Raw genomic sequence first — 18,525 nt, forward strand, 5'->3', positions numbered from 1 at the left:
AGATCCGGCATCCAGGGAACAAACGCTTGTGGCTTCATTTTCAAGCCCATGTGCTATGCAGTTATTTAAAGAAAGAAGAAAAAAAAACGGATTCTGTTTTTTTACATGAGAAGTTTTATTTATTTATTTATATAATTATAGTAATTTGTGCTTTTAATCTTAATTAATTAATTTGTTTTCTTTTTGTGGCTTTTATGTTTTCTATGTATCTTTTTTAAATGTTAATACCACAATTGGAAAGCATTTTAGGTCAACTTTTGTTGTTTTATTTTATGTGCCATTTAAATAGAAATGATTTGACTTCAATAATTAATAACGTGGTTTATTAGAACTGCAATCTGAACCCAAATCGAATCCACCTACATATGCGGGTTGGGGCAGTAACTGAAGACAAATGGGTGACCTGTCATACTTACACTCTTTCATCATGCCAATGTCCACACACCGTTTGAGGCGGCATGCCTGGCAGTGGCGCCTGTTGTCCTTGGTGATGGTGCAACTGCCGTTAAAGGGACATGTGAAGGTGGCCTTGCGCTTCATACTGCGCCTAAATATATTGTACACATTACACAGTATATTAAAATACAAACATAATGAAGTCTGTTAGCACACAAAAATAAAAATCAAAGAATGAAATTAATACAAAGGTTTTGTTTTTTTTAAAAGGGGAAGAGAAGAAGAACCTTAAAAGTGTTTGGCTGAATTCAACAGCTAAGGCAATGTGGAAACTTTTTGACAAAAGATATTTTGAGAGAATTTTCAAGACATCAAGAAATTCTGTACTTTTTCCCTCTTTTACATAAATAAATAAAAGATACCGAATAGTAAAAATGCTGACTAAACAGGTTACCATCTTTGTGCAATTTAAAAACAGCTGTATTTAAGAAGGTGGAAGGGCATATTGATTAAATGTAATGACCTGAATAATAACACTAGAACACAGCAGAATCATCTCCAACAAAAACAAAATGGAGAAGCTTCATAAATGAATTACAGCAGCACAGGTTTTGGTAACTGGATGTTTGGAAAAAACTGACATCTGTCATTTTGCCAGGTTAGAACACTGATGCAGGGTGTACTGAAACAATAAATGATTTACAACACTATTAAGAACAGCATCGGTGGTCTGTTTCTTTTACAACATAATATTAAACATACATGGTAGAATATACCCATGACCACTACGGGGGTCACAGGTGCTGCTTCTCTTTAGTGCAGAAGGGGCACGTGCAATAAGATTTCCTGTCAGTCAAGTGAGAATCTGCACGATTCGGAAAATCCCAAATTCAAAGATCTTTGTTGACTTCTGATCATTTCCCTGAGAGAAAGGTTCCTCGGATTATAATCAAAGGGTGATGGTCATTTCAGCCTTCACCTTGATAGCAGAAGAAGTATTAAGCCGTTAGAATAACATAACAATGGATTAAAAAAACAAACATCAAATGGGGGGAAAAAAAACGATTGCCTGTCTCGATACATTGATTATTCTTGAGCAATCACCTAAGTCCACATACTTCATATCTGCTTGTTAAGACATATTGACTGCGGTGTTTAAGCGTCTGCTTTAACTGCAGAAAAATAAATAAATAAATAGTTTCTTGGGACATTAACATGGTAAGTAACTGCAGAGTTAGTATTTCTGTTTATCTTTTTTCTCCAAGGTTTCACAAATCCATACTCTTTCCCGTTATTAGTTATTATCAGCTGTAATGCTACTGTACAGGTCATTTAAGAAAAAAAAAATCCTTACAATTTTTATGACCCTACCAAGAAAATCTAATATAACCTCTGGATGGCAGAGTTGTTACATTTGACTGCATTAGATTTTATAGGCATGCCTAATAAAATGGCCATTTAGTGTATAAATGAGTGCAAGAAATTTTAGATTTTATTTTAAACATTTTATATTTTATTTCCGAATTAATGTAAAGTTCTGTATGTACTGTGTTTAGTTACACACCGTCATCAACCTCCTCCACCTGGTAGCCTCACATGCTTCTTATTACTGACTTCTTAGAAAATCAACAGTTAACACCATATATAAACTGACTATTGCCTTCTCAACATACTTTATCTAGGCCATCAGACCCAGATAAATATTTTTGACCTTCAAGTCTGAGACTGACTAAAAGTAAGTCAAAGGCAATCTACAGGTCAAAAATTAGTCCTGCCAAATGATGATGCAAGGCACAATGATTTACTCAGTAATGGACATTTATGTATGAAAATTTATACACAGATGTGAGCAAAAACACGTGCTTCGTGAAAGTTCAAACAAGGGCCATCAGCGAGCCGAGGAAGGAGATTATTAAACATCCGTCTTTTTTTTTTTCCCCTCCCCTCCCGTTATATATATCAACACTGCCGAGAGAAACAGGCGCAACTGCACGGATACATCAAACACACACACACACACACACACACACACAAGCCCAGCACAAAATCACGACTTGCTCCAGTTTCGTCTTTGGATAAATTGGAAACTCATGTCTGTATCAATGAGCAAGGAGCAGCCAAGACATTAAATACAGGAATGGGCTCGTTTGTATTCTTGGCCTGCTGCCGAGCATTAGTGTGAACACGAATGCTGTCAGCTGGTGTGCGTGTGTGAGTGAGAAGCTGTGGGCAGCGACTATACTTTATATCATAATATATATCTCAGAATATAAGTGTGTGAGTAGCCATTATATATGCAACTTGTGACTGTATGTCAGTGTGTACGTGTGTCAGTTACTTGGTCAACATGCAATATTTTCCAATCATTTTGAGCTTTTTTTTTTTTTTTTTTTTTTTTTTTGCTGGCCACACAAACGTTCGAGTATCAGTGTTTACGTCTGCACAGGCGAGAATCAAAATCATCAATTTTTGTACCTGAAAAAGCCCTTGCAGCCCTCACAGGTCATGGCGTTGAAGTGGAAGCCAGTGGCTTTGTCGCCACAAACACCACAGATTCGTGGAACATTCCTATCGAATTCATCAGGGGCCACAGTGGACGTACTCACAACCGTGGGCTCCATCACTAAAAAGAGAGATGAAATCAAAGGAGGAAAAGGGGAAAACAAAAAGACACATTAAACAACACTGTAGAAACTGTATGCAAAAATTAACACACACACACACACACACACACACACACACAAGAAAAAAAAAAAGAAAAAAGAAGAAAAGAAAAGAAAAGAAAAGAAAAGAAAAGAAAAGAAAAGAAAAGAAAAATCGACCTGCTTGCCCAACAACCAGCTAAGGACCCAGGGTGGTGCAGCTATTCAGGCTGAGGCACCTGATCTGTGGAATTCTCTACCTGGATCTGTAAAATCTGCCCAATGAGTGAATTTCTTCAAAAGTCAGCTTGAGATGTAGTGTTTTAAAGGGACTGTTGAATTTCAGATACAGAATCTGCTTTTACATTTTGTGCACTTTTATTCTTTAATTCTTGCATTGCTTTCAACTTTTAATTTCTACATGGCTTTAAATTCCATTATTTATGTGCATTTCCAAAGTCCTACATAGATAAACTTTGATTACAGTTTATATTATTTAATAATTTAATTTTATATACACTGACGCACAACACTACATATTTGAGAACACGAATAATAAAAATAAAGTTCCATTGTCAGATTTTTAATTGTCTCTCAATTATCTGACTGTAAAAAGTGAAACACTTTTTTTTAATTTAAACTTTGGCCCTTTTTTATAGGACTGCAACACCTCATTCTACTCTCTGCAGGGAAATTAATTCTATTTTCTTCGTCCAAGGGGAAAAAATGAAGACATATGAATTGAAAATAAAAAAACAAACAAAAAAAACTTGTTAAACTTCAAAATGCTGAATCTCCGTAATTTGAGTCTGAGGAGAAGAAAAAAAATACATGTCACCACAAGGCTAGAATCCACATGAACAAGCGATGACTATCTTTTTCACAAAGCTTCTTTCTTATTTCTTTCTTTGCTTGCACTCTACAATGAAAGTGAGATAAAATGATTGAAGTATGTGAAGGAAAGGGAGGGTAAGTAAACCAGTAACCCTCTTCCTCAAAAAAAAAAAAAAAAAAAAAAAAACCTAAAGAAAAGAAAAGAAAAAACAGCCACTGACATACCTGAATAATAAAAAAGTTTGACGGAGTTCTTCATCATTCACAGGTAATTAAGAAACAATATTCAACCCAAAAGTCTCAGCGACTTTTGTTGCTTTTCTGTTAGTTCAACTGTGAATATTAATGGTGTTTTGTTAAATTAAGGTTTGCTCCTGGTCCAATTTCATTAAGGACGTTTAGTCTTCATTACAACAAAAGGTCAAAAGCAGAATAAAACAGAGGGTCTAGTCATTGCCCTTGTTCTTTGCACGCATCAAGCTTCTACAGTAGCTTCAACAGAGACCACATGCCTTAACCACGAATATGTGATACATGTGTTATGGTACAGTAAGACTTGTCTACAAATATTTGTTTAGCCAATTCAGCAGATGGTCACACAAACGTCTGATAAACAACAGACCAATGGCAGACAACAGACAACTTTTCAGACTTTTCAGCCTCGCTTCTGAAACAGTGAGTCCCAGCCAGGTGATATAAAGAAAACTGAGCAATGTTTCGCATCCTACATAAGAAAAAAGTTATACCTACACTAAAATGGAGTAGTTTTGTGTGAAAGCTGGAGAGTATTTGCCATCACACAACACTGGCTGTGAAAAAGCTCCTACGAATACTGTGGCAACCCTGTTTTGTTATTCCAACTAGTCTATAGTGACAGACTAGGCAGGGTGTGCCTAAAACTCTTGTTGTTCTCTGTCGTCTCAGCGCATAACTTGTGTTTCTTTTCCCACCTCCCCTTTCTCACATCCCTTTCTTTCTGAGTGCAAAGTACACAAGTTGTCTCAAAGGTCCTTCAGAGAATGTTGGCCTATAAAGCTGCGCTAATCATCAATCATATGACCAAACATTAACAAATTTCATGTCTATGTGACAGTGCCCCCAGGTTATTTATTACATGGCTATGCTTGATATCCAGATGATGAAAATATAAATGAGCATAGGTTTTACATTTCAAGCACTGGGGCTCCATGTATCCAAAATAATGAGCATTACCCTTGCTGGCCAGGATTCCGGATTTTGTTTGCAAACACCAGAATGACCCAAAACACATTTGAAGAGGCTGTTTCCAAAGCAAACCAAACAAACCCACAGATGCGTATACCACATACATTTATGCATCCTGGGTTAACCTTATGTAGTTGCAATCTTTACCCCTAAAATTCTCATAGGTATGTGTTATAAAAGTTATATCCTCTGGTAGTTTTGCAGCGCCAGTAGATGGAAAGACTAACTCCTAAACAAAGAAATCACATCCAGGCAATGCAATGTCCCTGAGGGGATCTTGTGGTGCTGATCTTTCTCACATACAGTCATAAAAAAAAAAGAAAAAAAAAAAGAAAAGCCTTTAGAAGTCCTGCTGGTATTTGGAAACGTGATACATTATCAAAACCAAGAATACTCCATGATTCAGCAGAAAAAAGCAATGCTATGGCTGATTAAAATTTATAATAATCCTTTTCACGGGTCTAGTGTAAGAACCACAAAGCTGTGAGTGCTGTCATGTAATGTAATATTACGCAATTATGACCGGTATAAATGACAAAGACCTTTACAGAAAAAAAGAAAAAACACACACACAAAAAAACATAAAACAAGTTCTACTGAACACGGGAAAACTACTCCCAGTACACATTCACACTCATTACTCACTGTGAACCAAAATGCCCATTTGCTTCACTATATCATCAAATGATCACTGAAGTCAGCCTTCTGTGATTGCATTCAGGCTTGACAGGCCATTACACTAAATGCACAGTAGAATTGAGAGAGCTCTAAATAATGCATCAGGTTATTAGACCAGATCTGTAGTCATTCCAGTATTGGGCACGCAAAGCCAGGCGGCAAGTTTTGTAGCTTCGGGCTTCTACTGAACGTCTCACTCTTGAATGATATACATATTGTGTGTATGCCGTTTGCCATCAATCAAATCTGTCACTGTGGTAATCATGCAAAATAGTATTCTATCCTGTGTGTTACAGTGGTATAAAGTATAGCCCTGATTTGCTTACAGAGTTGAGGCAAAGGGTAAAAGAAGACATTATGGACATTACAAGATATAACTCTATACAATGACATTACCCATTTGTTTGTGAAAGGCTGTAAAGTTAACTTTTTGGTTTCCTCAATATTCTTGAGAGCCAGAAATTACAATATTTAAACATCAGAATGAAGTGCTAACTCATTTAGCAAGTTCTACCCACAAACTGAACAGGTGAAATACACAGGCATACTTGCTATAATTCTTCTAGTCCCAAGTAGAAGAATAATAAAAAGGCTAGAATTTGCTTGTCCTGCATTATATGTAAACACAGCAAGACATAAAATGTGGTACCTAAGTCCATTATTAATGCTCCAAAAGGTAGCAACAGCACAAACATGGTTGTGAGGTACAGTTCAGCAACTTTATCTTGAGAAGGGAAGAACGTTGCCTGTGTCGGGACACTTATTAATCAAAACGACCACACTACAGTTGTTATGACGGTGGAAATCAGCTATCTAAAACCGATTCCCTAGCAGTCTGTAATCACACTGTTTTTGTCTTTTTTTCATTTTATGATGGTCGTCTACAGAGACTGACTTGATTTTGGAGCAACTCTCAAATGACTACTGGAGAACCTGTGATAGATTTCAAGCCAATAAAATATAACATGTCACAAGATCTGTAATGAAGAAAAAAAATATGTCTATAAAAGAGAAAAGTAGGAATTATCCATTTATTAATAGCAATGTGGTGTCGGAGTGTGTGCAGGTTTTCTTAATTATTTTTTTTTTAACCAAAATTATAATAATATGACATCTAGAGACGCACTGATTTCAGTTTTCTTAAGTGATTTTTTTTCTTCGAGTTGTAAACTGCTAATATCGCTTTTTGCTGACTCGGATTTTCTTCTTTGCCTCAACGCAAAATATTATTTTCATAATAAAATGAATGATTGAACTTTGTAATTTCCCCCACACGGCAGTAAGTAATAGGATCTTCTTGCTGAAACTGAAAATAAAATTGTCTGCTAGGAACTGATAAAGGAAAAATGGGTTGATGTGCACCCATCTTTTTTTCCTGACATATTATATCTTACCAAACAGTGGGTGTAACAGATTTATACAAAACAAAACAAATGTCAGGTGCTTACATAAATTTCCAGGGTGTTTATAAATTCAACAGAACACGGGTCATTGGTTCGTTTTTTGATAATTAACCTTGAAACTGCTTTGATTCTTTGCTCATACTGAGGCTGCCGACTTGTGGCTGGCTCAGAGGTCTGGAGAGCTTTAGCCACTTTGCCGTTGTTGGCTTTGTTAAAATGTCCATGTTAAACTGGATGAAGGTAATTAAAGATTCTGTTTAGATCTCTTGTTATGCACATTTTTTGTGGTGGCCCCCTTGTGATTTACTTTGGCAAACTTACAGTACCTACAGTCACAGTGAAGAACTTCCAGGATAACGACACATTGTGTGGCTGTTAATGCACTTGCACATGAAACTGACCAGGCGATAATTGGTCATAAATGAGACTGACAGACCGGTTACTGGTCATGACTGAGAATACTGGACACGACCCACATGTTCTGATATAAATATCTGTATGGCTGTCGGTGTATCAATCACATATCACAAGAAGAAGTGATATGATAGAATGCTGTATCAACACACCATGTGATACCGATGAACAGCAGGAAACACTGCTGCAAAAAGAGCCTGAAATGTTTCTATGTTTGCTTTATCATCTCACCTCATCAGCTCTACATTTCCCATGTATTCCTCTCCAAACAACTACTAACATGTTAATCATTTATTTAGATGTTTCTTATATTAATCACAGTCCAGTCAAACCACATTGTTAAGCAAAGAAAGAAACTTTCCTATCTATGGTAATTTAACTCAAAAGTAGGGGTTAAACCAGGCAGCAGCTCAGTGGAACTGAGAGCTGTGCAGGAGCTCAGCTCCTCCTCCTACTCTATTCCATTATTGCTAAATTGCACACAACTCTTAAAATGCACTTTCAGACACTGCAGATTTCTTTCTTCTTCATTAAACAGGTCATCCCACAGCTGCAGGATCGATGTGTGGTTTTCTAGATTATAAATTTCTGAATTACTTAAATCTCCTGATATGATCTTATTGTAGCATTATTAGAATAAATGCTTTTCTGAACAGAAAATAAGTGAGCATCTGCACTAGCTGATTCAAGTTTATGAAGGAAAATCATTTGAATGACTGCAAGATGGTTTCAAGTTATTTTCAGCAACAGTCCAAATATCACATTTGCCTCATAATTTAAGAATATAAAGATGCTGCATTAGTTCAAACCGTCATTGTAACCCAAAGAAAATCTTGGTGTTAAAGTTGTGTGTAGTTGACAACAACAACAAAAAATCTCCAGGTTACCTTTAGATGACTTTAATGGGCCCTGGTGCACAGTATCATGTATCTACTAGCCTTATTAACCTCAATTAAATTATATTAAAGTATATTAAATAATTTTCCCGTAACATATGAGAAAAACTATTAATGCTATCAGACCTCACACCCTAAACAACAAATTCCAAAATTACATATGTAATATACTGACTTTTTTTGTGTAGCTGCTGCTACTGACAAATGCCTGAGTAATCGAAGCTGTTCCTACCAAACAGTCATTACACCAAACATTTCTGATATGTTCACATTAAAACTCTCAAGTGTTAAACAGTGAAGTTTACCATCTGACCATTCGCCTTGCAGTGTAGGTGATGTAGGTTTTCATAATTACATGCTGCAACAGCGTAGATGGTATTGTTTTCCCCTTCAGAATGAGTCTGTTTGTCATCATGGCAAAATGATCACCTCAAGGTCCATCTTCGGGAAGACAAATTTTTTTTCAAAGCAATACTATCACAGCCTTGAAAGGTGCAGATACACAACTTTACAGTTGTGCGGTTGACAATGGATTCAAGGCCCAGTTTGCACTGCAAAAGAACCAAGTCAGGTTTTTCAAATCCTTATATTTTAACTTCCTGTTTTCTAGCATACTTGTTTTTGTTATTAGGTGGGAATATCTTGCAATAGACAAAGGGTTCATGAGAACTAGAATAAACTGCAAGTCAATGTGTTACTTGTTTCACTGTTATTATGCACAGAGCAGAGTGTTGTGCTTTTGGAGACGGGGGCGGTCTATCAATGCTTTTACCTTTTTTCCATACAAGGTGCATCTAATCAACCATGACATGGCTGCACGAGTTATTCAAAAACATCACCATGTTGCCTCTGCTGTTATCTTAGCAGGAAGAAGGAAAAAAACTATCCTACTGTATATAAACGATGGACACCGCTAGGGCTGGGCCATATCATACCGTTCACGGTAATACCGGTGTAATTTTGGGCAACGATAGGAAAATGAAATATCGCGATAGAATATGGGTAAAACGCGCATGCGCAGTGCCTATGTTTACATACGCACATGGCGGCGACGCAGAATGAGAAGAGCGAAAGTGGATCGTTAAATGAAACGGATGAACCAGAACTGGTTTGTAAAAATGCTGCAACTTCAGTGGTGTGGAACTGGTTTAGCTTTCGTCCGTCAGATACACAACAAACCACTATTTTTGGTAGAGCATGCTAGCGGGCCGTCGTTATTACCGCGTTTTTTGGAAAATACGGCACACTTAAAATCAATCCTTTGATTTTTTTGAAAATCAACAGTGCCCCTTATAATCCCGTGTGCCTTATGTATGAATTCTGGTTGTGTTTACTGACCTCGAAACGATTTTATGTGGTACACGGCGCTCGAAAATCTGTCAAATGTTTTAGTACGACTTTGCTAAGCTAGGAACCCGCACCGCTTGATGGATTGTCGGAGCATTACGGCTATCGTAGGCAGGCGCCTCGCGGAGTGGTACGTACTGTGCTTCAACATAATATTACCGTATTGTGTGTGTATAACCTCTTTTTAAGTTTTGTGGATATTATACATGGTTATGATGAGGATATGTCGGCCAATTTCCACTGGAAATGCCTTTTGGTTAAACTGTCAGCAAGGAATTTGCACTGTTACATTTTTATATAACTTTAATGCACATAAAAAACAGCTGCTTGTTTAAGTGAAAATACATTGATGGGGTTTTTTTGCACTAATAAAGTTGTGGAGTTGTAAAGTATTTTGTCTAGTGTCAATTATATCGTCAGTTATATCGTTATCGCAAATTTTCAAATGTATATCGTGATAAATATTTTTGGTCATATCGCCCTGCTCTAGACACAGCCAATGAAGCCATTTCAGAAGTGCCAACTGATAGAGATCTGAGAAAAATTACCAATGCTCATTTGATTTATGATACTAATGAGTGTATACTCATAATCATTTGTTTCAAATTTTACTGAACACAACCTGTTTTTCATTTTATAAATTATGGTCCTATTTAGCCTGAAAAAAGACAAAAAAAATATAACCACCAACAACAACAACAAAAAACAACATCATCCTCTTGCTTGTGATGTCTAGTTTTAAAACACAAGGCAAGAACCACAGTGCTCAGCCTTAGGCTTCAACATTAGAGTCCACAAACCAGTGGGTGATGTCATGCTGGCTACATCCTCCTTCACAGTTTACCATCTTAAAGAAGCCATTTTTATTCTTTTTTGATCTGGTGCAGTTGGTGTTCCTCCTTTTCTTTAAATTTCCAGGGCAGAAAAGAAGGAGAAATGTTAAGGGGGAAAAAACAGATTAATTTTATCTTAATTTTAAGGCTGCTTTTATCCTCCTACAATTTTACTTACAATTCACTCCCTTTTAAAGAACAGGCTAAGCAATTGTGCATAGAATAAGCACAAGACAACATAATTTCATGTTATGATTTGCATCACGACTGCCATCTTGGCAAATCAAATGAAGCAGGGCCTGAGAAAGAGGGAGTTACCATGAATTTGAAATGTATTGTATATTTGTGGCAAAAGCTCTAAATATAAAAAGAACATGAGGAGGTAAAACAAGGACAGTCAGTAAATGACACAGAAGGCTGTACATATTCTGTGTGAAATTATGTGGTACTGATGGCAATTAAGGTCACCCATCTCAGCCGTATGACTAGTACAAACAGGGATAAGTTTACATCAGCTAAAAGAAAAAGAAAACTATAGTCTGACATGCTCATCTAGACACCTCCACTGGTTTATTTAAAATACTTTGAATCTCTTATGCTGCCTGGGTTGTTTATTGAATGTGGTCTGTCTCCAAAGCAATAGTTGCAGTGTACATGCACAAATTCATAGCTTTGCCCTTTGCTAAACCACTACTTAGTCATAAGTACAAAAATATGGGTTTAACAGTGTAACATCAAACGGTTTTGTTGTAGCACAATTTCCGCTGGATTCCATAATCTTCGTTTAATCTTGGTGTTGGGAACATCACAGTATACAAATCTTTTCCCTTTCTTTATGTCTCAGTTACACCTAACTACAAGGATCATTTAGATGAGTTCCCATCTATTTCCCTGTGAATGGCTGTTTGCACTCATAAAGAGGAAATGCCATCCCACAGAAGCGAGCAGTGAGTTTCGTAGGACAAGAAGGATGCAGACGAGAAGCAGGCCAGAGAGTGAAAGGAGATGTGGGGGTATTGGAGCAATAAGAGATAAAGACATATACAGCAAGTAGAGGAGGGGTGACCTCTTTGTCAATGTGACTCTGTGTCTCACAATGGCTCACTGTACCCTGCTTGCTGTTTTGGAAATGAGAAAGAAATAAATACTATGAGGAGCGGGCACACAGCACTGTCCCAAAGACGGCGATCAACGCAAACAGCCTGTTTTTGTCATTTAAAAGGCTGTCTAAAAATATACACAGTCATAAGCCACTTCAACTACTGGCTAAATATAAATACATGTCTCATCTTTGACAGGCCCTCATCTTGAGAAGGATCAGGGGGGAAAAAGCAATTTGCTATTCGTGTTGGAATCACATTTAGAGTATGATTTATTTCTGCTGGTCCTGCTTCACTCTCATTTCAAAATCAAGGAGCTCATTTTGCTATTATCTGTTGTTGTATGCATACACACACTGATGACTAAGTTTGTCTGCTGGTCGGTTAGGGATAATATATTAATTAGGGCAGCTATTAACTGGTATATCTGACTATATGTTGCTTCATCATTAAACCTCCTAGAAATTCATAACAATATATATCCCAAGGGCCTCAAGTCTTTGCTAACAATCCAACAGCCAAAAATATTCAAAATATGAAAAACAAAAACTTTTAATCAATTCCTTAATACAGAGATAGAAACCGAGAAACAAATTGATTATAAAGCGTATAAGCAGCTTCTTTTGCACCGTTGGCACTGTTCTCTCCACAACTGAATAACCTTCACTTTAGAAATAATTGCTTGAAATGAAATGAAATTACAAAAAAAGGCAAAAGCAAAATGTACTGAAAGACTGGAGCTTGGAGGTCAGACATACAGTGGCAGTGGAGGATGAGCAAGAGAAGAGGCCCGCAGTAATTATGCGCAGTACCACAAACTGACTCTAGCATGTCATTTTAACTGGGTGGTGAAAGCTGCAAAATAAAGACATTACCCCAATTTTGGATGAGAGGCTAGGGAGGTTCCCCGTCTTTTAACCCAAAAGACCAGCTGAGGGAGAACAAGTGCTACTTAGCATGCAGTGAAGCAATGACTCATCTTTTCCTCCTTTGATTTATTCACATTATGGCTGAAATGACACGCATGTTTCTCATAATCCAGGGACTGATGCTATAACTGGTCCCAGGTTAGACCAGCACTGTCTGCAAAATGCTTAATGCTTCGCAACTGAGAAGCTCATCAATTCTTAAGATACATGGTCTAGAACTGAGAGTGGTCTGGTCTGAATTAGCATCAATGTGCCCAAAAAAATAAATAAATAAATTTTAAAAAATTAATCACATCTTGCAATAAAACAGAGTATCCTTATACGCCTTAACAAATGAAAAATCATTTAATTAAATATTAATTAATGAACACCTGGCAGGATTTTAACTCTGAGGACTTGGAGGAATATCCCACCAAAGTCTACATAATTTCTTCAGAAAATGGCAACAACCATGTCACATTTATTAGTGCAAAGTGTTTGCACCACACACATCCTTGTGTCCCAAATGGCCACCTCTATAACTGCACCTTCTAACAGGTTGACATTTGATGTCAATCAATGCAAAAATTATGTCCTGAATACAGATGGTGTTAATCTGAGGAACACAGAGAGCAGACATCTTAAGAGCTAGTATATGACATGCAGTAACACAATAAACATGAAGGATTATTAATATAGTAATGCACCACTTTGTGTATCCCTGTGTGATTCTAGGTATCTGTAACTGTGTATTTCTGCTACACTTACTGGATCTACAGGGAGTGTGAGCTGCTGTGAAATATTCATACAGGGATAAGTGCCAATGTGGACCATGGCATGAGTCCAAAATCACTCATAAGATAACTTATTTCCCTCTGTTCTTCTTGCCATTGAATTTCCAGCTGCATCACAAGTATGTGATTACCAAACAGGAAAGTGGTCATTGGTTTTCATTGTCAGGTGCCCTTGTTACTTACAGAACAAAAATAAATGAGACTTCGGCTGTGAAAAAGATTTGGAACACAGCCCAGATGTTAGATTAACTTTCATCTCAGTCAATATCAAGTGATTATAAAACACACCCTCAACCCACGCCCACCATCTAACAAACCTAATTAAGTGGTGCCATTAGAGCCTGGACGCTGAAATGAACCGTGATTGAGGACAGGGCAGGATATAACAAAGCGAGTAACAGGGAGGACCCAGACAGCGTTTTCAAGAAGGGATCATTTTAAGTGCACCCAGATATACAGAAGAGAGAGGGGAAAGCGGGAAATAAAAATCTCTGGCATCATGTCCCAAGAATGTCAGCAATGAACTTACAGACCACATCCCAACACATAAGAGTCAGAATCACATCCAGACCTATAACAGTACTGGAAGAAAGAGAGAGATTGCTATGGAGCGTGTGAGGGTGTAAGCTAGAGAAGGAGGACCTGCACCACAGTCCAATGTGCATGCTCCATCTACATCACATGACGCAATCCCACAAATGAATCTGAAATTGTTCTCTTCTGCCAAAAGTTTTTCTTAAAGGGAAAAAAAACAGACAGTTAAAGAGAAACTGATGGGGGGGCAAAGAGGAGTTTTTGAGGGAGTTAGAGAGAAAAGGGAGAAAATATAGGCGATGGGTTTTACTGCATACTTCAGGCTGGGTCACTACGAGTACTTAACACATCAAACAAACTGGATCTGGAATGACCCTGGCTACAGAGGACTGGTCTACAATGGAAATACACAGCCTTGTGACTCATGCTTAGAAAGGTATATAGAGTAAAGCCAACAATACCATTTAGGGGGGGAAAAAAAACGATGAAAAAAGGAAACTGAAGGAACAAGGAAGGTGGGTCCTGAAGATAACACAATCTGGGATTAGTGAGGGGAAAATGTTCAATTTAGATATGACTGGTTTATATATATTTTAGGTTAAAAACTTTTAAGTTAGAAAAAAAAAGAATAAATAAATGCAGAAAACTGACAGTGTAGAGAAAACAATAGAAAAAAAAACGGACAATGTAGACCTAACAACAACAACAAAGCAGACAAACAGAGTCTGTAATGCAGCTAAACAACCGGCTGAGCAGACTAGTCCAGTCCTGTCTCTTCACTTTGCCTCTCTCTCATTCTTCCTCCTGCAGCCTCCATGGGACTATCTCATGCTCTTTTCCTACAATCGCAGGGAGCATGTTACAGCCGCAGTAATAGCACATGACAAGGTGACCTGTGCCCCACACAGGATGGGCTAAACTGGGGTTGGAAAGGGTGGGGGGTCCCATGTCCCGTGTCCAGCCCTATGGTCTCTGTAACCCCCTCCCCACCTCACGCTCCCCCAACACCCAGGCCCCTCTGCTGGCCAGCAACGGGGGAGAGAGAGAGAGCAAGAGAGCGAGAGAGAGCTGCAGTGACGGCAGGCTGCCCCCCTTATGCTGGGCCCCTTGCTGGACTCTGGAGGGGAAAGAGACGAGGCAAGGAGAGGCCCACTCAAACACACACCAAAAGTCTTGTTTATGTCTATGTTGAATTTGACAGAAAAATGCACATTCTCTAGCACACGGAGTCGCACACGCAGAAAATCCAACTGGACAGAACCGGACACACTACAGACATGTGGGTGAGGTGGATGCAAAAACACTTAGCCGACATGTCAGGTTATATAACCACCATAAAATTCTCTCTCTCATTCAGGAAATAGTCCTATTAAAAAACATAAACTTAAAGAATTCACTGTTTGTATTTCTATAAAGAAGTCAGATTTTGAAAGGTGAAGAAATGTACAATGCCATTAAAATTTTGTACTTTACCTATTTATATACTAAAATAAACGGGGGGAGGGGCACACTACACGCAAACTGCCCAAGTTAAAAACAATGACGCGGTTTGCTTTCCAGGAAGAATTCATTTCAGCATGACGCGCTCCATATACATCATGTTACCTGTGTGATGCTTCTGGCCTAGAAACCATCAACCACAAGATGTAAAAGAGGACCGAAAGACATTAGTGGGAACTTAACACTTCATTAGTCCTACAGGCAACAGAACATAAGTGTCAAAAAGCGTGCATGCGCAGAGGTACATATAAGTGGGTCTTTACAGCCAAGCACAGCAGCTTCTCTCTTTCTATAGGGTCACATGTAAGAGGAAGCAACCAATTACCGTAGTCATGAAACAGAGGAGGGGGCTGGGGTATTTCAGTGTGTAGGAGACCTAATGGGTTGTGCTATCACCACAGCATACCCCTCCATAAACAACCTGCTACCTGTTACTGTAAATAATGACACAAACTAGGCCCTTTTCGTAGCTTCCCATGAACCGTCTGTGCTCAGTCCTACAACAAAAATAATTTACGTCATGGAGCCTAGTTTGTCTTGATTTAGGTTGAGCTCAGGCCCTGACCTAAATAATACCGGTTCTTGAGTAAATTTCCAAGTCATTTGAAATCAGAACATCATTAATCATATGTCAGTTAAGACACTGGAAAAAGACAGACCATTTATTTCACAATGCAAGTTGTGTACGCTGATACATTAACAGGTTGCTTTATTAGAGACTCAATAGAAATCCAGTCTAATCCAAAAACACTAATTTGACAACCTTCTGAGTTTCTGTTGACATCAAAAGGCTGAGTTTCTATTTTAGGTTTACTATTGAAGTCATACATATTGTGGAAATAAAATCCACTCCGATTTCTATAATTATTTTATTAGTCCTTTATTTATCCAGGTTAAAATTTCACTGAGATTAAAAACTCATTTCCAAGAGAGACCTGGCATCATAATAAACATAATAAAGTAGAATCATCACCTTCTGGACAAAATGTACAAAAACTGAAACTTTGTAAATGTCTAAGAGCTGGTGTATTGGCCTGGAATAGAATTTACAGCTATATGTAATTAAGTGAACAAGTGTGTATCTCCCATTTTTTCATCAAAAATGGATAGCTGTGAGCCCACTGGGAAAATAAGCAGTATATATACCCCTTGCTATTAGTTTTACCTAGACCCATAAGTTAGTTAAATGAAGAACAGAGGCAGGGAACCTGTGAGCAGCAGGTTGTTAAAATTTCAGACTTGAAAGAGACAGGAGGCTTGTGTTAATTAATGGTGTCATTATTCTCAAATGGCTCCATTCCCCATTACTATTAATGTGCGTGGTTAAGGTGTAGTAGTATAAATAATTCCAGCCAAGCAGCAAGCAGTATGTGTTGTGTTGTGTTACAGTGAAAGGGATTCTGCTCCCATGCTCACATAACTGTAGTAGCACAGGAAAACTATAGCTGTAAGCTACGTGACAGGAAAGCTGAATTGTACACCAAGTACATCAAGTCACTGCAGCTTCTCAGTATCTTATCATGTCCTTATAGAGCCAATAAAATGTCAGCTGATATCAGTTTGTTATTAAAGGTGAATAAGCAAGTGGCAATTTAATATTAATTTTTCACTTTGTAAAAGTTTTTATGGGGACATATAACAATAAATTTTAAGTAACCCTGATATTCACTTTTGCACACACCTTAGTTTTGGGACTGTGACTGATTTAGGCAACTTTTTAAAATTTTAATATACGACTTTCCAAAGTTTTAAAACTACTGACACTTTCACTGGAAATTAATTTAACTTGTCATGGGGTAATTAATTTCTAATCACTCGGGTCCATGTTTTAAAAAAACATCTAGACACTATGGGAAATTTGTGTATGAACAAAGTTGCATAATTTCTTAGTGTACCAATATACTATTGCACATTGCAAAGTATGATTTAAAAAACAAAAGAGAAAGAAAAGTCTCACCTGACGTTTTAGCATGTCCTTGCACAATAGGTAAGACGTGAAACCCTTCTTCAAGTTATCCCAAGTTCTTAATCCTGTTTAACAGAAAAGCAAAAAAATTGCAAGACGCAAGTCACTGAGTGGGCCTTTTCCAACGGTACCTGACCTGCAGTTACTCTTGTTTATGTAACGCTGAACTATTTTCAACAGCAACGTACATACTCCGGGGTAATCATATAGCGTTGAGTGCGGGAACAAACACCGTGATAGAGCCACAGAGTGAAACTGCGCTAAATCAGTTTCTTCTAAAGTCTCGAGCGACTGAAATCACAACAACTTAACTCTCGACCTTAACATTCCTCCTGTGTGTGCGAGTTTCATACCTCAGCTCAACTTTTCCCCATCAAGACCGAGTTGTTTTTAATCCTCTTTAGTCGTCGTTCGTCGTAGTCGTCGTCTTCATGCTCTTGCAAAGTATGTCCCCTCCATGTTGACGAGAGGCAGGTTAGCTTAGAAAGGGAAGACGAGCGCGCGACACCAAACTCAGAAACGTGTGGAGACTTCGGGGAGAAAACGTTAAACTCGTACGCCCTTCCAGACGTTGGCTCACACAGCAGCCGCGGTAGTAGCTAACGTTAGCGTGGCTAGCTTGGCTGCTTTAACCCTAAAACGCGGCACCAAGTTCAGCCAGCCCATTAACCGTTCTGCAGCCGAGCGCAACGAACGAGCCGCGGGGGAAACGGTTAACACGCAACTGGGTGTCACTCAACAGGCAAATGCACGTGCCAAAATGATAATAACGCAATAACAGCGACGATACTCCGACGAGATTTAGGCTATCCCTCCTTCTTCAGGACCCAAATAGATGGCCATTACTTTTTTTTTTTCTTTTTTTGTTATGCACCGCCCCCTCCCTAGGACCTCTACGGGGAAGAGGGATTTCCCCCCCAGCCCCTACGGCAACCAATCACGGTTGGGCTTGATGTGTCTCCTGCGTTGTGGTTGGCCACGCGTCTCTGAAGCTCTAATCTGTTCGGTCGGCTCCGGTGCCAATAACTCGGAGTTCCGTCCCCCTCAAACAGGGGT

At 38.4% G+C, this 18,525-nt stretch overlaps 1 protein-coding gene across 1 annotated transcript in view; it reads right to left on the reverse strand.

Annotated features, from left to right (window-relative positions):
- Nucleotides 1-18,488, reverse strand: part of LOC100695813 (vitamin D3 receptor B) — a 32,855-nt gene extending 14,367 nt beyond the window's left edge. The window contains exons 1-4 of the mRNA XM_003441540.5: nt 17,823-18,488; nt 17,461-17,534; nt 2,872-3,019; nt 417-547 (exon numbers count right to left, since the gene is read on the reverse strand). Of these exons, the coding sequence (XP_003441588.1) occupies nt 417-547; nt 2,872-3,017 (277 nt within the window). The 5' untranslated portion in view covers nt 3,018-3,019; nt 17,461-17,534; nt 17,823-18,488. The remainder of the gene's footprint in view (nt 1-416; nt 548-2,871; nt 3,020-17,460; nt 17,535-17,822) is intronic.
- Nucleotides 18,489-18,525: the final 37 nt, after the last annotated feature.

The sequence above is a fragment of the Oreochromis niloticus genome, linkage group LG5 (genome assembly GCF_001858045.2).
Source record: "Oreochromis niloticus isolate F11D_XX linkage group LG5, O_niloticus_UMD_NMBU, whole genome shotgun sequence".
Lineage (NCBI taxonomy): Eukaryota > Metazoa > Chordata > Actinopteri > Cichliformes > Cichlidae > Oreochromis > Oreochromis niloticus.